Source organism: Bos javanicus, chromosome 6, assembly GCF_032452875.1.
Source record: "Bos javanicus breed banteng chromosome 6, ARS-OSU_banteng_1.0, whole genome shotgun sequence".
In the NCBI taxonomy this organism is placed as follows: Eukaryota; Metazoa; Chordata; class Mammalia; order Artiodactyla; family Bovidae; genus Bos; species Bos javanicus.
This window is the reverse complement of record NC_083873.1, coordinates 86,973,010-86,994,911: the sequence shown is the minus strand read 5'-3', so window position 1 is coordinate 86,994,911 and position 21,902 is coordinate 86,973,010. Positions and strand designations below refer to the sequence as shown.

Here is a 21,902-nt window from a genome sequence, read left to right as displayed (position 1 = left end):
TTATTTATGATCATATCTTACCTAACATGGAGATAATGAGGACAATAAAAATGATCACATGCTATGGCTGCACAGCTTTCTAAAGCTTACAAAGCATTTCACACTCACATATCATTTAAACTCCTACTATCCTTTGCTATAAGGACACGCATCTTACTCCCATTTAATGGTGAAGAAACCTAGGCTCAAGGAAGGTAATGGATGGGCTCAAAGACTGTCCCCAGTGAATGACAGTAGATGGCTGGATGGCATCATGGACTCAATGAACATGAGTTTGAGCAAGCTCTGGGATGTAGTAAAGCACAGGAGGCCTGGTGTGCTGCAGTCCATGGGGTCACAAAGAGTTGGACATGACTAAGCAACTGAACAACAAGACAGATAGGATTTTTTACCTCTTGTTTTTTCCCAGCACACAATTCTGCTTAATAATACCTGCGCAACCTGTACACCAGAGAAAGCTATCCAACTATGACTTCCATAGGCCACTCTGGGGGAAAGATGTTGTGATACTTAGCTAGGGACAAGAAAGTTTAAGTAAGATCTTATGAAACCATGAATGGCTTAGGACTTTTGTTGGTAAAATTTTCTTTTTTACTAATTTATTTATATTTTTTTGTTGTTTAAGAAAGGGCTATTGATAGCCAACACTCTTCAAGGTATTAGGGTCTGTTCTCAAATGCCCTTGAAAAGATAATTCCATTTTTCATCATAAAATTTAATCTAAAGAGTAAAGAAAAAAAACAAATTGAGAATGTAAGAAGGTAAATCTGAATGTCTGAATCCTCAGAGTTTATACCAGAATAACCATAAAACCATTCAGTATTTATTTGCTTAGAAACCAGTTCTGGAGTGGAGCGGTGCACTCGCTTTCAAGTGTTATCACAGTAGATGAAATGGGCAAAAGCAATCAGCAGGCACGAAAGTCATTCAAGTATGAAGGAAGTCATTATTAGAACTGGGTTTTAATTCTTCTAACTAGAACTTGCCTTTTTCTGAAGCTGAACCTAAATTATACGCCACCACATACAGTATTATCAAGAGCTTTTTTTATTGACAGAAAAGTACAATGCACTTTTCTGAAGGGATGGCTCACTGAATGAGTGCAACACCTGAAAAAAACATTTAACAACTAAAGTAAAATGCAAATCTCATTAAGAAACACATCCAGTACTTTTCATATGTCCCAATTCTATTTACTTGTCTACCAAGGGCCAGCTGCCAGGCAGGACAATAGGGCATAGCTTTAGACAGAAGTGGCCAATGTGGTACAGCAAGAGAGCATATGTAACACCTGGATGCTTTACTTAATACATTTGAAAACAATGTATTTCCTTTGCCTGTCGTTTTTTATTATTTCAGGCTTCCCAGATGGCAGTGGTAAAGAATCCATCTGTCAATGCAGGAGACTCAAGAGACACAGGTTTGATCCCTGGGTCGGGAAGATCCCCTGGAGAAGGAAATGGCAACCCACTCCAGTATTCTTGCCAGGAGAATCCCGTGAACAGAGGAGCCTGACGGGCTACAGTCCAAAGGGTCTCAAAGAGTCAGACACAACTGAGCATCTAAGCACATCCAAATATTAGCATCTAAGCACTACACAATATCTAACCCTTTCCAGAACCACTGTCTACATCTTCCTACCTCTCCCTAGTATCTGCATCATGATTATTTTACATTTATAAATACACACTATGGAAATGCACATTTATCAATTGACACGTGAATTAATTATCAGGTTGACTATATGGCAACAAAGCCAAAATAGTGTCTTATTAGAAAGTGCAGAAAATGCTCTCAGTCATTAATAGTTCTCAAATAAATTCCGGCAGACAATGGGCCGCTGGTCCAAGGGATAACAGAGTAGTGGATCCTCCACCTTAAATCCTATGAGATGAGGGCATACATTTTTTACAAATATTTACTCTGCTGTTTACTAAATAGCACCAAAGAAGAAATGGCAGTAACAGACCAGTGGTGACCATAAAAAAACCACTTATCATAGTAGCAAACCCAGTATATGAGAGCTACAGTGTTTTCATTAAGTTAGGCATAAACGTACAATTCCTCTTTCCTGAGTAATGTGATTTTTATTAAAACATATATATATATATATATCAAACATATATATATATGTTCATTTGGAGAAGACTCTTGAGAGTCCCTTGGACTGCAAGGAGATCCAACAGTCCATTCTGAAGGAGATCAGCCCTGGGATTTCTTTGGAAGGAATGATGCTAAAGCTGAAACTCCGGTACTTTGGCCACCTCATGTGAAGAGCTGACTCATTGGAAAAGACTCTGATGCTGGGAGGGATTGGGGGCAGGAGGAGAAGGGGACGACAGAGGATGAGATGGCTGGATGGCATCACTGACTCGATGGACGTGAGTCTGAGTGAACTCCGGGAGTTGGTGATGGACAGGGAGGCCTAGCGTGCTGCGATTCATGGGGTCGCAAGGAGTCGGACACGACTGACTGACTGATCTGATATATATATATATAAAGTATAAAGAAAATATCAAGTGCCAAATAGAAATAAAAAGTTACGTATCAGTTAAAATTTTCACATTACTTCAGTCAGGAACCACTGAGTAAATCCATTTTCTTAAAATGCATAGAGAGGAACTCTGGACACCCACAAGTAGCAGGAAACATCACCTCAGGTCGAGAATTTCATCGGTAGGGAAGCAGACCCCTAGGAAGACTGTAATTGGAAGTGCACTATTGAAATGGAGATGAGAGATCTGGGAAAACTAACAACACAGAACAACTTATCGAGCTGAAGTTCCCTCTGTCCGAAACATGTTCTCTCCTCTTTAACCCTCCAAGAAGCAAAAGCTGTTACAACTTTTATGACAGAAGTCCATCTTGCCAAACTCGGCTTTTATAACATACTGAAAACTTTCATGACTCAAGTGGTTGTTTTTGTTTTTGTCAATGGACAGATGTTATTTTTAACCAAAAGCTTTTTTTATTAACGAATTAGAGTAAACATTACATTTGTGTGGTTGAAAGGGCACAGCCCATATTGCTGGCTCAGGGGAAATAATTTATGTTGCTGAGTTCTTTGTATTTGCTTATAAGTAGACACAAGTCACAGAATTTATAATAGTGCCTGGCTGTCTCGAGAATCTTCATGAGGCCCTTCCACTCTGATGTGCTCACTTTTCCATGTAACTAATCGTGCCTGGCGGAGAAGGTGATGGCACCCCACTCCAGTACTCTTGCCTGGAAAATCCCATGGACAGAGGAGCCTGGTAGGCTGCAGTCCATGGGGTCGCGAAGAGTCGGACACGACTGAGCGACTTCCCTTTCACTTATCACTTTCATGCATTGGAGAAGGAAATGGCAACCCACTCCAGTGTTCTTGCCTGGAGAATTCCAGGGACAGGGGAGCCTGGTGGGCTTCTGTCTATGGGGTTGCACAGAGTCAGACACGACTGAAGCAACTTAGCAGCAGCAGCAATCGTGCCTGTGGAGAATGCCTCTAGCATTCACCACAACAAAAATCAGTACCAGATGATCTGCATCCAGAACCAACGGACTATATTCATATTCACAAAATAATTATAGGCAGAAATAGAGCATAATATCAGAAAAAGAGCCAGCCTTCCTAAACCTCTCCATCTTTTCCGAGATGTGCACCCCTCCTCCTTCCTGATATATCACAGCCATTCTAAAATAAACTCAGCATGTACCAATTCCTTACTCCCTTTTTTTCAAACAACAGTGAATCAAATAACCCATTATTCATATTTAGTGGCTTTGGAAAATGTGGCTAAACTGTAGCTTCCTCAATAAATTCATAAGGACCACAAACCCATCATAACCAACCATGTTGCACATAGTAAACAGCAGTGAGCCACTGGAAGACTGTTACACAAGACAGAACTGAACTAGCAAGACCTCCATCCCAAGTCCTCTACTAGAATTTTTATGGTTTTGACAATTAGGGACAAAGAACTGCTTTCAGGCAGATCATTATTTATAACATAAAATCGATATTAACTAAGGGTGACACAAAGGGGTAAACATTCTAATTTTATAGAGGGCTGCTGCTGCAAGCTCCCTTTATAATTATTTGCCTCAGATGTGAAAATCAAGGTAAGAAAAGCACAGACTGATCAAGGGCTTTGATTAGTCTTCATGGGAAAACCCTAAAGCATTTTTTTGCAATCCATTCTAGGAGTCTTCTTAGATTTTCCCTAAGAGCCTGGCTTCAGAGTCAGAAATCTGCACTGACAGTACGTCATCCATGTGGCTCCATCTCTGAACTATAAAATGGGAATTATATTCATCTCCATGTGGCCCATAAATATGACTGAGTGGCAGCCTCAATGGAACAGATGTAAGATAATAGCAAAGCAAAGTGCCTGTTAAGACACTAAGAAAATCATAAACATACCCGACTAAGTCACCAAAGAACAGAGTTCATCTGCTTTCACATGGATGACAAGAAGGTCCTCTATGTAGAAAGCATCTACCCAGTCTGTAGGAATCCAGCTGCAAACAGAAAGCTAAACTAGATCAAGCAAAGAGCAGAGTGGATAGAGAAATTCGTGAACTCTATACAAACGGAGTGGCTATAATCATATTTCCTAAAAGATGCATGCTAGTAATGCTATTTATTGTAAATAGTAAGAATAATAATAATAAGTAAAAGAGTCTGCCTTCCACCTTCAAAAGGAAAGGAAAAATGGAAAAATTTTTCAAAAGAAAAAATGACCGTCATTACAAGATGTGCACAGAAACAGATTTCTCAGGTTTCTGTGCAGGATAGCGGGGTGGCATGCATGTTAAAGCACACAGCTGAGTGCAGAGACATCCTCCACAATGACCACCACGCTCCTTGTGGGATTTCCTTTATTAGATTTCACAGGATGCAGCCACTGTAAGTGGCCCTGTATTACTCACACACAAAGAAGCTAATGAGACTCTCTTCTCAGTGATTACAGCTTGCCCTGGTTCAGAGGATAGCAAATGGATAAAACTATTTCCTGGAAAAATGTTAACATGCTAGGATATATTATTCAGATTACTGCCCTGAAATAGCTTTATGAATTGAAGCATTATTGAATTATATTCCCTTGAATAGACTGGGCTCCTTTTCTCAATTCAAATAATGCTTGATTTTACCTCTAGACTAGTACCACTGTCCAGGACAGAAAAACATTGAGCCAGACAGGAGCAGATGATAAGAGGGACTCCAAAATGGTCATGACTTGCTACTCAATGATCTTGTGTTATTGTTTAAATAAAAAACCTCTTAAAATATTTTTATTTGTAGCTTCTAGAGAAAAAGAATAAAAAATGAAAAAGAGCAACTGAACACTTCTTGGCATGTCTTTTTCTTTCAAGCTCCAGAAAAGTTGGTCCAAAGAGACATAAATAAAACCAAAGGGACATGCAAGCTGGAGTTCGGCCATGACTGAGTCAGCTAGCTGTTCGCCAGGTGATTGCTCAGATGAACCTGCAAGGCTCTGCTGGAATGTTTTCAAGCAAAAAGCTAAGTTATAGAAAACACAAATCATCATAATCCCATTAACTGAATAAGCTGTAACTATCCCCTTTCCTCTGCTATTTGTCCAATGACTGCTTATATTATTCCTATATTGTAATATGACAAGTATTCTCTCTGTTGTTAGTGTCTAAGAAATAGAAAAATGGGATAAAAATAGCAGCGTAAAAAAGAATGGCCTGTAATGTATAGAATGGAAGGCCATAAGGAAATGTTCTCCTAATTTTCCTCCTGAATTAGCTCAAAACAAATCTTGAGCCCCTTATCTTGTTGGTTTACCTTGCTCAGATCATCTGAGACCACTGGAAATCCATAGCCTCTCCTGCTCACCTGGCGAAACCTACAGAAAAGTTCCCTGCCCTTGCTCTGGGCACTCCCCCAAAAAAGGCCCTATTTTATAACAATTTTCTAATGTCAACCTGAAGATTATAGACTTCTCTTTAACCTATTCCTAAGTACAAGTTTATTTGAAGCATTAGCTTCTATTTACCTACTACACTTGACATAAAAGTCAAGCTTCCTAGCTCTTCTACTGGGCTCAGTTACAGAGAGAAATAAAAAAGGATGACTTCTAAGGTACTGTGCAGTATGAGTACATGATTGTAATAACAGTAGTATATGTTCTTTTAAAATAAAACTTTATGAGTCCTAACACATAACAGTAAAATACACAAATTTAAGTGTACAACTTAATGATTTTTACTTTTGTGCATATATATAATAAACACATATTGCTATTTAGTCACTCAGTCATGTCCAACTCTTTTGGGACCCCATGGACTGTAGCCTACCAGGGTCCTTTGTCCACATTCTCCAGGCAAGAGTACTGGAGTGGATTCCCATTTCCTTCTCCAGGGGATCTTCCTGATCCAGGGATCAAATCTGCATCTCCTGCACTGGCAGGAGGATTCTTTACCACTGAGTCAAATCACATATATACATGTCTAAATATGTACACATAGACACATTTACATATATTGATATATATAATGTGTATATGTATGTATGAACATACCCACTATCAATTTTCTAATCAAACAGAGAACAAATGAAAATGACTCAGACCTCTGAATCATTTACCATCTATATGATCTTGTAGAAGTTACTTAAACTCTCAAACTGTTTCTTCATCTATAAAATCCCTTATAGTTTATACTTTAAAAATTATTATGAGTATTAAATAGGCTAATCCATCAGAAACTATTCCATAGTCCAATTAATTATTATAATCATTATTACTACTATACATGTGCCAAGTCAACCGAGAGCATGAAAGTCAGACTGAACCGTTATTTCAAGTTAAACCTTTCCAACATGCTTGCTTTGGGTGAACCCTCATCCTATTGGCTCTCTAGCCTGAGCGGGAGGAGTTTTCCCTATGACCACACGGGACCCCAGTGAGTCAGGGAGCAGCTTACCTTGTGGGCACAGGGACCTCAGTCAGGGCACCCAGCATGACTGCCTGCTGCAGCCGAACAAAAGCAATGAAAGGAGAATCCAAGAAGTCTACCTCGCCAACAAGCACGTTGGAAGCTTCTGCATCACGTGGCAGTTTTTTCATGAACTTATTCTTCAGCTGCATGGGAAGAGCCAAGAAGACACAACTTATTTCCAGAGAAGGGAACTCAAAGAAATTTCTTTATGAGTCTACGTGCACCAGGCAGGCCCTAGCTAGCCATTCTTCTATTATGTCTAACCATTCTATTATATAAGTTTTTCTCTGTATTTTGGATGCAAAAACATTATATGTACAGCCATGTGGTTTACATATAAAACAATATTTACATACGTATCAATTCATTAACTTATTCAACTCAATAAACATGAGTTTAAGAGTCTCCTTGGAGCCAGGAACTGATCTAAGTCCTGATGATAAGGGATGTGTCAACTAATGACATGGCCTTCTTGAGCTCATATTCCAGCAGGGGAGAAGTAAAATAGAATTTAAAGTAGTGATAAGTGTTGAGAAAAAAAAGTAAGACATGTAAGAGGATACGTCTTTAGACAAGGAGGTCAGGGAAGGCCTCTGAAGCAGCACGTTTGACACTGGGGTAAGGGGACAAGCCAAGAAAAGATCTGGGCAAAGAAAATTCTAGGCAAAGAAAAGAGAAAGTCCAAAGCCTCTGAGCCAGGCAAGAGCTAGGCAGTTACAGCAACAGCAGGTGGCCAAGTGTGTGGGAGCAGATGGAGCACAGGAGAGAAAACGGCAGCAGATGAAGTTGCAGACGTGAGGGGGGCCAGCAGGTGAGGGTCTTGAAGGCACAGTAAGGAGTTTCAGATGTTTTAAACAGGACTTACCCACTAAAGAAAAGTCCATGGAAAGGTGGAGTAGAAAGACCTAAATTTAGGAGATATCACCATGTAATCAGGATTTAAGACCATGTGATAGGATGATACAACCTCGGGTGTTAGTGTAGACAGAGGAAAGAGCTGTCCATTGACCCTTAACATCTGCCCACTGACCCTAAACCCTGGGGTACCTAACCTTTTATGGGAATGGAAGCAGATATTGGCAGAGGACACTGAAAAAGAGCAGCCTGTGAGGTAGGAATAGAAGCAGGCCTTCACCAACCAGGACTTTAGGTGAAGAAAGGGAACAATGAGGAGAGGATTATTTGCTTCAGTGTCAAAGGATGCTGGAAGTTCAAATAAGATGAAAAGTAATAAAGGACTAATGATGGGACCTGGACCACGAGGGAAGTCCCAGTGGTCTTATGGGAGACTCCATACTCCCAGTGCAAGGGTCTTGGGTTCAATCCCTGGTCAGGGAACTAGATCTCACATGTGGCAACTAAGAGTTGGCATGCTGCAGCTATAAAAAGAATCACAGCTAAAAAGATCCCACATGCTGCAACCAAAAGACCCAGAACAACCAAATTATTAAAAAATTGTTTTTTAAAAGAAAGTAAAGACCAATGAATTTGACAAGATGGAAGGGGTGGATGATCTATATAAGAGCGGACACCAGGCTACCCAGTAAAGAATAAGATGTGAAAAAATGGAGACTGGGAGTAGAGAGAATTCTTTTGCAAAATGTTGCTACCAAGAAAAGCCAAGAATTAAGGAGGTAGATGAAGAAAGGGATAAAACGGAGATTTTCCATGGGGAATATGATCACAATTTGGAATGTTCATGAAGATGATCTAGTAAAGACAGATTACTACCGTAGGAGAAATGGGCATAACTGCAAATCAGCTCAAGCAATCTTGAACTATTGAGAAGAGAGATATCCATGCATAGCTAGAGGGATTAAATCCAGATGGAACACAGCTCATCCATTCTAACCAGGCAAGGCAGACTCTAGGTACAGTCAGGGGTGATCTGGGAAGTCTGTGGGGTGAAGATGATTCCAAGGACTTACATTTTTTCAGGGAAATATGAATGACCTGATGGTGAGGAGGAGGAAGACGGACGTACATGGGAGCTTGAGGAGAAAGGTAAAGGTATAAAGTGCTTTTCTTTGAGAGTAAAGGTTACCTTTGCCAACAAAGGTCTGTTTAGTCAAGGCTATGGTTTTTCCAGTGGTCATGTATGGATGTGAGAGTTGGACTATAAAGAAAGCTGAGTGCTGAAGAATTGATGCTTTTGAACTGTGGTGTTGGAGAAGACTCTTGAGAGTCCCTTGGATTGCAAGGAGATCCAACCAGTCCATCCTAAAGGAGATCAGTCCTGGGTGTTCATTGGAAGGACTGATGTTGAAGCTGAAACTCCAATTCTTTGGCCACCTGATGCAAAGAACTGACTCATTTGAGAAGACGCTGATGTTGGGAAAGATTGAAGGCAGGAGGAGAAGGGGACGACAGAGGATGAGATGGTTGGATGGCATCACTGACTCAACGGACATGAGTTCGGGTAAACTCTGGGAGTTGGTGACGGAGAGGGATGCCTGGCGTGCTGCGGTCCATGGGGTTGCAAAGAGTTGGATACGACTGAGCGACTGAACTGAACTGAATTGAAAGGTTGCCTAACAGTCACTTTGAAAACTTATCCTGTAGATGTTATTCCTTCATTCCCCCTCCCAACCCAGCTCCCACTTAGAACAGGCTTGTTCAAGTATCCTACCATGAGTGGGAAACGTCTCCCAACAGCTCAAGGAAAACATCTCAACAATCACAACAAGAAAGAGAGAAGAATTTTGCAAGAAGATTTCTGATATACACATCTCACCAATATGAATGTCTCCCCACTTAAGTTAAAAGTTACCAGTGAACTTTTTTCTGCCACGGGTTATCACCTATATGGGAAGTGGGAGGCATGGCCCAATTTTCCCCAGTAATGAAAAATTACAGTAGAGTTTTATTTTCTATTTCCATATAAATAGTTCTCAATAAGGGAGAATAAGTGCCATGAAAACTGATCCCCAAAACCATCACCTTCAGTAGCATTTTAACAAGATTCTTGCCTTTGGAACTTCATACAAGAAGAAAACTGAGAGGCAAAAAAAAAGAAGGAAGTTGGAACTAATAATTTAGTGGAAACCAAAAAAAAACCCCAAAGGCAAGGTATATATTTTTGGATGTTAGAAACACGACTACTTCCAGCAGTAAAAGACTTTTCCAAAGTTTATACCATTAATCCTTCAAGCAATACTAATATTTCCAAAAAGTCTGTTTATTTCTACACATACGAAAAGAGCAGCCATGGGAATAGTCTAAAACCATCAAATTGTTATTATAGTCAAAGGAAGTTGCAGTAATGAATTGCTCTGTGTAACATGGAGTAGAGTTTGGGATATGGTCAAGTGACCCAAAGGCATAATGAAATACCACTGCTAGAGTAATCTTCTTCCGACTCTTTGCAGAGAGAGCTCCCATTACCAACACAGGCCATGAAGCTCTATAATCATCTGATTGTACTTGCCATTCTCTCCAGCACTCTTTGCTGTCGTTAGGTAGGTAATTCGATCATAATCTCCTGTTTTAGGTACTTAGCCTCCCACGCTTAGGACCAAAAACTGTCCTTTCCTCATTTCTACCTTTTCTAAACCTCCTTCAGAGTTCAGAACAAGCCTTTTCACTCTCTCAGCACTGCTCCTAGGGAACTCCAGAAGCACTCATTTGTTTTTTTAAATTTTTTAAATTGGAGTATAATTGCTTTACAATGTTGTGTTTCTGCTGTACAACAACGTCAATCAGCTATGTGTATACATACATCCCCTCCTTCTTGAGCCTCCCTTATAACCCCCCATTCCATCTGTCTAGGTCATCACAGAACACTGAGCTGAGCTCCCTGTACTGCACAGCAGCTGCCCACTGGCTGTCTGTTTCACACATGTAGTGTATATACGTCAATCCTACTCTCTCAATTTGTCCCAGAAGCATTCATTTTGGAATCATGCTTTTGCCAAGGCTGAAGTCTTTGCTCTTAGCTCCCTGAGGGTTAGAACAGTTTATCCCACACAGAACTGATTGCTTCCTTTGCAACATAATTCAGCTGTCGTAAATATTTTGAATGGAAGGAATGAGCTCTGCAGCATTTACAGTCAGACCATAAGAACATTAAATGCCCAGGAAAGTTCAAGAGGTTTTAGAGGCCCATTCTAGAACATACTAACTGTCTGGATCATCACTAAGCAACTACTGACTCACAGAACATGTAGAACATCCCACAGTTATATTCTTCCACAAAATGTTTTACTTGTATGGTACCTTTACTAAGATGACTACACCATTTTGGAAAAATTGAAGCATGTTTTTAAAGCTAGAGGAACTGCATTCTATGTGCTCAGAAGAGAAGTAGTTATAAAGATATATTCTTTGAGATCAGCAAATCTCACACTGTGTTTGTAGGACACTAGTGTTCTTGAAGAAATTAGTAGCTATTCCAAAATAAAAATGTGTGGTGTCTGAGTTGCCCTGGAATTTAGTCCTCAGATGACTCTCTTCTCTACACACATTCCTGGGTGATCTCGACAAGCCCCCTGCCTTTAAATTCCATCTGTGTCCTGATGGCTCACAGATCTATGGGCTTTCCTGGTGACTCAGATGGTTAAGAATCTGCCTGCAATGCAAGAGACCCAGGTTCAATCCCTGGCTAGGGAAGATCCCCTGGAGAAGGGACCCACTCCAGTGTTCTTGCCTGGAGAATTTCATGGACAGAGGAGCCTGGCAGGCTACAGTCCATGGGGTCACAAAGAGTTGAACAGATTTACTTCAGCCAGGACCTCTTACCTGAAGTCCAGTTCTATTACATCTATCCTCAAAAGTCTTAACAGGCATTGCAAATTTTACAAATCCAAAACCAAGCCCCCCTCCCAAGAGTCCCCTCAAACTAGCTCATCCTGGGTTCTTGCTCATCTGGTTCATGGCAGCTCCATTTTTCCAATGCCCAGGCCCAGACCTTGCTGTCATCTTCCACACTCTCCTCCTCTCACACCCCATGTCCATTCTACCAGTGAATCCTGTTGGACCCACCATCAGAGACGTCCAACCATTTCTCACCATCTTCACTGCCACCACCCTGGGCCACATTACAAGCACCTCCCTCCTGGGTGTGGCATTGGTCTCCCAGCTGGATCGTTTGCTTCTGCCCTTGCCCCCCGCCCTGCTCCCGTCTGTTCACCAAAGCAGCCAGGGCAATCAAATCAGGAGTCAGAGAAAACCTCTGTTGGTCCCCATTTCACTGAGAAGGCAATCTTATTATGACAAGCCACAACTCCAGCATCATCGGGCTTCCCATCAGCTCCCTGACCTCGTTTCCAGCTGCTTTTTCCCAGTCTTCTTCAGACCCACCATCCCAGGGGCCAAACCTTCCCTCTGACACACCAGGCACACTCTTCCCTCAGGGCCTTCACATCTGCTGGTGTCTGAATGGAACGTCTGCAGGGCTCCCTTCCTCACTTCCTTCAGATCTTTACTTATGTTATTTCTCAACACTGAGACCTTCCCTGGCCACATTTGTTAAAATTTCCACCTCCCTTTCCCCACAGGTTCTTCTTACTCCTCTGTCCTACCTTATGTTTTTCTTTGTACTTATTATAGTCAAACATGCTACAGTTTTTACTTATCTTCCTTATTATCTGCCTCCTCACTAGAATGTATGTTCCCTAATAGAAGGATAATATCCATCTCTTTTGTTCAGTGTTACATCCTTAATGCCTAGAAGAAAAGATGAAAATAAATGTTTGTTCAGTGAATGAATGGTGGTTATTATTTCTGCTCTTCCCAATAAGCTTTCCTAACTCTTCTCTTAAAGCAGTGGTTTCTGGGCATCCCACCACCACCCAGGCCATCTAAGTGGACAAACACCTAGATAGGACTCATCTTAGTAAACTCCCCTACTGATAACAGTGGCTGGTCCAAAGGACGGATGCACCATCTACACAGGGACCAAAACATTTTGGAAAATTAACATTCAAATAAATGTGTAAAAATCAATGTTTCCCTTTCACCTAAGGTTGTTACCCTCTTTGCTGGAAGGGCCTGTCACAGGATTGTCCACACTAGGAGAGAATGAGGTCAACGGCCAAAATGAAACACAAAACCAGGAGAGAAAAATGGATGAAAAGAGAGATTGCTTAGTCCCCAGCCTCAGGCCCTGAGGTCCTGTAGCCTCTCCATTCTGTGAACTCATCAAGAATTATTACTAGTTATATAAGCCAGAAAATTCCACTTGGGGCTTAAATTAATTTGAGGTGATTTCTTTCTACTGCAGTCGAGACCCTTCACAAAAAAGTGCTTTTGTCAAATAAATTTGAGGAGTACCAGGTCAGACAGAATTAAATAAGTTTCTATGCTATACACTCTGTTAGAGCTTTGACTAGGCATGTATGCCAAAGAATGCTTTATCTCCCACTCGGAGATAAATAAGGCACATTTTGATATGAAAACAGATTTTAAAATGCTGTTTGGGACAGAAATTTTCTCATCTCCCATTTAATCCTACTCTCAGCTCCATTTAATTCTCTTTAAATTTAACGGGTGCCTCAAATGTTCAAGGCCTGATGTGGGCACTGCAAGGAACAGACAGACTCTGCTCGCCTAAAGTTTAAAATCCAATGAAGAGAAGCAAATACAGAAATAGATCTAATGAAACAAGACACATAAAGATAATATGAAAGGTATATTGTTCAATGGAGGTCACAATATATAGCAATAGAGTTCAAGGAGAGTTCGTCCATGAATCAAAGTTTACAGATTCCTCTCATAAAGGTTGCTCATCAAATATTGATTCATATAGGTTCCCTTTTTCAAGTACCTCGACAATACCTGATACAGGAAAAATAATGACTTAAGTATAAAAAGCAACTATGGGCTTACACGATAAAATGTGAACAGCAATAAAGTACTAACAAAAACATTATTAACATTACACAGAATGGTGAAGAACAACTCACGAATTACAAACAACAGCAAAAGATAATGAAAATAAGAACAAAATCAGGTTGAGCATCACTCAACAACCTCATATGGATTGAATTACGAAGATAGTCTGACATTTCTTTCTTATAGATCACTAGTTGATGCTCCAAGGGATATATAGCCTGGATTTCATGCAGGGCCAACTATGAGAACACACAGCAGAAAAAACTGCTTTAGACAACCTTGATTCCAAAGAAATGAATTTCAAAAGGCTGCATCTGGTAAGAGATAATTTGGCTAGCTCAGGGGCTTCCCAGGTGGTGCGGTGGTAAAGAATCTGCCTGCCAATGCAGGAGGTGCAAGAGATGCAAGCTTTATCTCTGAGTCAAGAAGATCCCCTGGAAGGGGAAGTGGCAACCCACTCCAGTATTCTTGCCTGGGAATCCCATCAACAGAGGAGCCTGGAGGGTTACAGTCCACGGGGTTGTGAAGAGTCGGTCATGACAGAGCATGCACACATGCAATTTGACCACCTTAGCAATCTGGGAACACTTTTTGTCTACCAGGTAACAATACCAACTCTGTGAGTCTGGGGATGTACATTTCAGGTTCCTTTAATGCTAACCTGTTCCTTTAATGCTAGCAATACAGGTTAGCATTGCTATAATGCTACAGGTTAGGTCTTGCTATAATAATTTAGTTAACTACTTTCTGATTGGCTTTCTAAGAACCCAGTGATCACAGTACTAGCATAACAAGAAACTAGAGATTATAAACAGATAAAGCAGAACAAGTGGACTGATGTAACAGTGACAGCTTCTTGGAATGATCACCCCATGTGATGACAGAAAAGTTACTCATACTCAAGTGATACGCATCACATATAGCTAACTGAAAAAAATCATACTGTAATCAATCTCAAGTGACTGGGATAATATTATATCCTCCCACCCATGCTATCACCCTCAGACCTTCAGCATCAGCTGGTATGTAGGTTCAGGCTATCATATTATTATAGTCACTAGGCAAGTATTTAAACCCTACAATGCCAAAGAATGCTCAAACTACCACACAACTGCACTCATCTCACACGCTAGTAATGTTCAAAATTCTACAAGCCAGGCTTCAGCAATATGTGAACTGTGAACTTCCTGATGTTCAAGCTGGTTTTAGAAAAGGCAGAGGAACCAGAGATCAAATTGCCAACATCCTCTGGATCATCAAAAAAGCAAGAGAGTTCCAGAAAAACATCTATTTCTGCTTTATTGACTATGCCAAAGCCTTTGACTGTGTGGATCACAATAAACTGTGGAAAATTCTGAAAGAGATGGGAATACCAGACCACCTGACCTGCCTCTTGAGAAACCTATATGCAGGTCAGGAAGCAACAGTTAGAACTGGACATGGAACAACAGACTGGTTGCAAATAGGAAAAGGAGTACGTCAAGGCTGTATATTGTCACCCTGGTTATTTAACTTCTATGCAGAGTACATCATGAGAAACGCTGGGCTGGAAGAAGCACAAGCTGGAATCAAGATTGCTGGGAGAAATATCAATAACCTCAGATATGCAGATGACACCACCCTTATGGCAGAAAGTGAAGAGGAACTCAAAAGCCTCTTGATGAAAGTGAAAGTGGAGAGTGAAAAAGTTGGCTTAAAGCTCAACATTCAGAAAACGAAGATCATGGCATCTGGTCCCATCACTTCATGGGAAATAGATGGGGAAACAGTGGAAACAGTGTCAGACTTTATTTTTTGGGGCTCCAAAATCACTGCAGATGGTGACTGCAGCCATGAAATTAAAAGACGCTTACTCCTTGAAAGGAAAGTTATGACCAACCTAGATAGCATATTCAAAAGCAGAGACATTACTTTGCCAAGAAAGGTCCGTTTAGTCAAGGCTATGGTTTTTCCTGTGGTCATGTATGGATGCGAGAGTTGGACTGTGAAGAAAGCTGAGCACCGAAGAATTGATGCTTTTGAACTGTAGTGTTGGAGAAGACTCTTGAGAGTTCCTTGGACTGCAAGGAGATCCAACCAGTCCATTCTGAAGGAGATCAGCCCTGGGATTTCTTTGGAAGGAATGATGCTCAAGCTGAAACTCCAGTACTTTGGCCACCTCATGCAAAGGGTTGACTCATTGGAAAAGACTCTGATGCTGGGAGGGATTGGGGGCAAGAGGAGAAGGGGACGACAGAGGATGAGATGGCTGAATGGCATCACCAACGTGATGGATGTGAGTTTTGGTGAACTCTGGGAGTTGGTGATGGACAGGGATGCCTGGCGTGCTGCGATTCATGGGGTCACAAAGAGTCGGACATGACTGAGTGACTGAACTGAACTGAACTGATATACTAGGTATCAGAGGTAGACTCTGAAATAATATTTTTAAAACACTGATGAGATGAAGACTTTCAGAAGAACCATTTAAAACACAAAGTAGATGTCCTAGAGATTAAAATGACTTGTTATTTTAACATCAATAACATCAATGACTTGTTAAAGTCAATATTATTCATAACATAAAAATGGGACATATCATAATTTGTGGAATGCAGCTACACGTGCACTGAGTAAAATTCACAGCCTAAGTGCAAATATTTCAAAAGAACAAAAGCTAAAGTGTGATGATCTAAATCTGTATCTCACGGAATAAGACTAAAACAGCAAGTGAAACTCATAGAAGGTATAAAGAAGGAATTAAAAACAAGAGAGGAAATATGGCATTAAAAAACAAGTATACTATCCTGATCATGTTCTAGCTCATAATCTGTAGGACAATTATACAAGTGTCCGCATTCTAAAAAATTATCAAGTAGATTTTATCACAAATACGTTTTACTTTAATAAAACAATGATACTACAAAGAGTGTCTTAATAGATAAACTGTTATTTCATTCCCATACTGCTTACATATGGTGCTTCCTTGGCAGGAAACTTTTAAAGGAAATCAAGGATAGTGAAAAAACTGTATTCCATAGCCCTACCTCATATGTCAAAGGCTTTTGTAAAGATAAGAAAAGATAAGAGGTAAAATGCCTGCTGCTGCTGCTGCTAAGTCACTTCAGTCGTGTCCGACTCTGTGTGACCCCATAGACGTCAGCCCACGAGGCTCCCCCGTCCCTGGGATTCTCCAGGCAAGAACACTGGAGTGTGGCTTGCCATTTCCTTCTCCAGGTAAAATGCCTAGCAAGATACAAACAAATATAAGGCTCACTCCTCCTGGCTTCTTTTAGTTTCTCTAACATGGAAAGTAAACCTCTCTACTCCCTTCTTCCCTCCTACCATGCATATCCAGGAGACCACCTGATTGTGCTGTGTTGGAGGTAACATATTCCTGCTTTTACTTTCCAAAGGTGTGTGAACCCTAAGCAACATAAACATAACTTAACCCAGTATACTTCCTTGGATTAAAATTAGCCTCCAACAGGGGTGGGAAGAAGCAGCAGTCCATCAAAAGCAGCCTTGTGAAAACTAATCCCTGGGGTAATTCTGAAATAGGTTTGACCTAGCAAGCACTGTGTGTATATTTGGAACAGACCTACCATCTCAAATTCTGGGAGTCCTGGAGTATGATAGGTGGAGACCAGGCACTGGCTATCGTTGGCTTCTATGGTTAATTGAAGACTGATGCTATTGCCCATCCTCTCCCAGTTTTCCAGCAGCCCTCTCATCCCACATCTAAGGAAGAAGAGGACTGATCTGAACCAATTGAATTCTAAGTCAATAAGCTTACACTAGCTTTTCTCAGGCACTAGGAAAATAGTTCTTTTCACTGAAAACTCTACTCTGGCCTTTCTTTGTGGTAGGGATTCTCAGTAAAAAGAGCATGTCTACTCAAGTCCCAAGTACAAGGAGTATCTTTTGCTTCAAGGGTCTTTCCAGCTACCAAGATGAGGCAGAAGGCTCTGCCTAGGTCACCCAGGTTCTACTGTGGAGTTTGCAGTCGAAGTCTCAGTATGTGAGAGTTACCTGACCTTTGATTATCTATGTATACATTTCTCATCCTGATCTTCTCAGGAGTGTTGGATTGAGAACAAGTTTGGGTGTTCCTCAGTAGTCCGGACAAACACCGTCTTAAACACACCCCAGCGTTCCATTCCTAAATCTCACTTCTTTACTGTAAACTGTATAATTGCCCAACAAAGAAATGTCAGAGGAAGGAAAAAAAATAGGAACTGCTGTTTTATAAGCTTAATAGAGTATTGCTTTTTATTTCAAGACTACATAAGAAAAATTATTTCAAAACTCTCCTGTTAAATAAAGACAGTTTTTAATCAACCCCTTAGTAAATTTGTGGGATAGGATTTTTTTGGTGTGATACACAGAATTGCTGGAATAAATTAGTTTAAACTTTTTTTGTTTTGTCTTTAATGATTGCCCTTTAGGTTATCTTCAAGCTGTAATTTAGAAGAATATTTCCACTGGCTAAATTTAAAAACCATCAGCCTAATGTCTAAGAGGCCTAAAAAGAGGAGCTCTTGCTTGATTGCCTACAGAATCCAAAATTTAGACACTCACTTATGATGTTGTTAGTACTGAATTTCTGTAATATGGTCTGAGATTTCCAGAGTGTATATAATATGAAAGAAGGAAGATAAAGTCATTAAATATGACAAAATGTCAAAAGGCTGTGGCTACATGTTCTTACTTCTTGAGAACTTTTCTAGTTTTACTTATTCCATTTTTAAAAATGAAAACAGTCCCCTGAGGGTGAAAATCTGATTTTCTAATTTTTCCTTTCAAATATAGCCATCTCACCACCATTAATGCAAATGATTCTGCAAAGCAGCACATTCACAAATGGCTATTAAACTAAATAAAACATTAAGCACAATCCATCAGTTCTGATTTCCTAAATAGGATGAAATTTCAAGTACTGACCTAGTTTAAAAATCAACTTGTCAAAATCTCTAGTCACGTTTTCTTATGTTTTACATCACTAAAAAACATCAATACGTTTCTAGCTATTTACAGTGTTTAAAACATTTTCACATTTACTATTTCACTTGAATTCTCACAGAAAGGTTACAAGAAATGTACTATTTAACTATTTTACAGATGAGGGAAACAAAAGTCCAAGCAGTTTAAAGGACTTCACGAAATTCATACAACTGAATGTATGAGCCAGAACGTGAATTATGTCCACTGCACTACACTGTGAAACCTTCCCATTTCTGATGAATATATTTTACTACCTGAAGTTCAAAAATAATTGTCCTAAAACTTCTAACCTTTTCATTTAGTACACTAATGCTAAGTATTGACAATGGTTTATGTGCTTAGTCGCTCAATTGTGTCTGACTCTTTGTGACCCCATGGACTGTAGCCCACCAGACTCCTCTGTCCACAGGGATTCTCTAAGACAGAACACTGGAGTGGGCTGCCATGCCCTCCTCCAGGGGATCTTCCCAACCCAGGGATCGAACTCAGGTCTCCTGCATTGCAGGCGGATTCTTTATCATCTGAGCCACCAGGAAAACCCAACAATGGTTTAGGCTCTATAAACACAACCTTTAAAATTGTTAAGAAGCACATTTAGGATATTCAACAGGATTTAATTACACAAAATAAAAATAAGCCACACAGAGAGGGGGAAAGCAGAAAGTCACATAAACACAGCACTTTAAAAACTATTTAAAGAAAATCTGGAATCTGCAAGTTCCAGGTGCTGGTTGAGTTAAGTAATGTTCTTTTTTTTTCCCTCTTTCATTGCTGAGTCATGAACCCCACCACACATAAACACAGGTCAGGGAAGGAAACTTGAAACACTCATCAATCTACCTGGTGGAAAAGGCTCTTTCTAGCCAAGTCTGACCCTGACTGCCCTAATTTTCTCTGATTTCATTTATAGGGCCCTTGCCTTCCCTCTGTGATGATATACTTTTCACCAATGCATTCATCAGCTGGCTTGACTGTGATTCTTATTAGATGAAAAGTATCTTTTAAAAAAAGGGTTCCAAAGGACCCTATAAAAAGAAACTACATATTATTCAATTGTGTTTCCCCAGTGGCTTATAAAGGCACTGCCTCCCAGTAAATGTTCACTCCACATTTCTTTAATGCATGGAATCCATGTGATCATACCTGTGCTGTGTCACCTTTACAATCAACAAAGATAAAAGCAAGGATACTGAAAGTTCCAGGACAAGTCCTCCATTTGGTGGAAGCACACTTAAGAAAAGGTCTCTGAGCAATCCCACTGCTGGGCATACACACTGAGGAAACCAGAAGGGAAAGACACACGTGTACCCCAATGTTCATCACCGCACCGTTTATAATAGCCAGGACATGGAAGCAACCTAGATGTCCATCAGCAAATCAATGGATAAGAAAGTTGTGGTACATATACACAATGGAGTATTACTCAGCCATTAAAAAGAATACATTTGAATCAGTTCTAATGAGGTGGATGAAACTGGAGCCTATTATACAGAGTGAAGTAAGCCAGAAAGAAAAACACCAATACAGTATACTAACACATATATATGGAATTTAGAAAGATGGTAACAATAACCCTGTATACGAGACAGCAAAAGAAACATTGATGTATAGAACAGTCTTTTGGACTCTATGGGAGAGGTAGAGGGTGAGATGATTTGGGAGAATGGCATTGAAATATGTATAATATCATATATGAAACGAGTTGCCAGTCCAGGTTCGATGCACGATACTGGATGCTTGGGGCTGGTGCACTGGGATGACCCAGAGGGATGGTATGGGGAGGGAGGAAGGAGGGGGGTTCAGGATGGGGAACACGTGTATGCCTGTGGCGGATTCATTTCGATATATGGCAGAACCAATACAATATTGTAAAGTTTAAAAATAAAATTAAATTAAAAAAAAAGAAAAGGTCTCTGGTGAGAGACAAAGTTCAGTTCAGTTCAGTCTCTCAGTCATGTCCAACTCTTTGCAACCCCATGAACCGCAGCACACCAGGCCTCCCTGTCCATCACCAACTCCCAGAGTTTACTCAAACTCATGTCCATTGAGTCAGTGATGCCATCCAACCATCTCATCCTCTGTCATCCCCTTCTCCTCCCACCTTCAATCTTTCCCAGCATCAGGGTCTTTTCAAATGAGTCAGTTCTTTGCATCAGGTGGCCAAAGTATTGGAGCTTCAGCTTCGGCATCAGTCCTTCCAATGAATATTAGGACTGATTTCCTTTAGGATGCACTGGTTGGATCCCCTTGCTGTCCAAGGGACTCTCAAGAGTCTTCTCCAACACCACAGTTCAAAAGTATCAATTCTTTGGTGCTCAGCTTTCTTTATAATCCAACTCTCACATCCATACATGACTACTGGAAAAACCATAGCTTTGACTAGATACACCTTTGTTGGCAAAGTAATGCTTCTGCTTTTTAATATGCTGTCTAGGTTGGGCATAATATGAACAGCCTTTATCAATTCTAAAACTTATGAGCGTAGGTCAATAAAAAATCAACTTTTATTTTTGGGTTGCCTGGTAGCTACCATTCACTGTGACTTTTTAAAAAAATCCATGCCAAAATGCCTTAAAATCCTACCTTTCCAAGATTTATCAGTGAGATTTTTAAAGAGAGTCCTGCTTTTGGAGAATAACCATATGTTGCACCCTTCCTAACTTAAGATTTCAAATCTCTGATCAGTAAAACTGTACTCTGAAGGCACTGTTGTTACCAAGAGGGCCCAAAGTCTCCAGTAATACATTTTAAAATGATTAGTAGTAATACTAATAATTACTAACATATTTTTAATCAACCGGCACCAGACCAGGAACTTTGCATGTGCTATTTTATTAAAGTATCATGCCTTTTCTACAAGCAATTACTGTTGTCATTGTTTTTTTTTTTTGAGATATAAAATGTATTTATGGCAATTACCTCATAATAAAGAACCTGGCAAACGTTATAACCCATTCAAGAGAGAAGCCAAAAAATGGATACATTTATAAATTAGGAATATTGAAATGATATGTAAATGAAGGCAAAGCTAGTTTCTTCAGCAGTGGAAAAGAGAGGATAATTGAACCTCTACTAGGAAGGACAGAACTCAGATGTCTATAGACAAATATTATCTCACATTGTTATCACTTATCTACAAT

The 21,902-nt window shown here is 40.2% G+C and overlaps 1 protein-coding gene across 3 annotated transcripts in view; it reads right to left on the bottom strand.

Moving 5' to 3' along the window:
• SLC4A4 (solute carrier family 4 member 4) overlaps positions 1-21,902 on the bottom strand; it is a 362,767-nt gene that overhangs the window by 106,429 nt on the left and 234,436 nt on the right. For all 3 annotated transcript variants that reach the window (XM_061420424.1, XM_061420421.1, XM_061420422.1), the window contains exon 8: positions 6,934-7,091. In XM_061420424.1, coding sequence (XP_061276408.1) covers positions 6,934-7,091 — 158 coding nt within the window. The remainder of the gene's footprint in view (positions 1-6,933; positions 7,092-21,902) is intronic.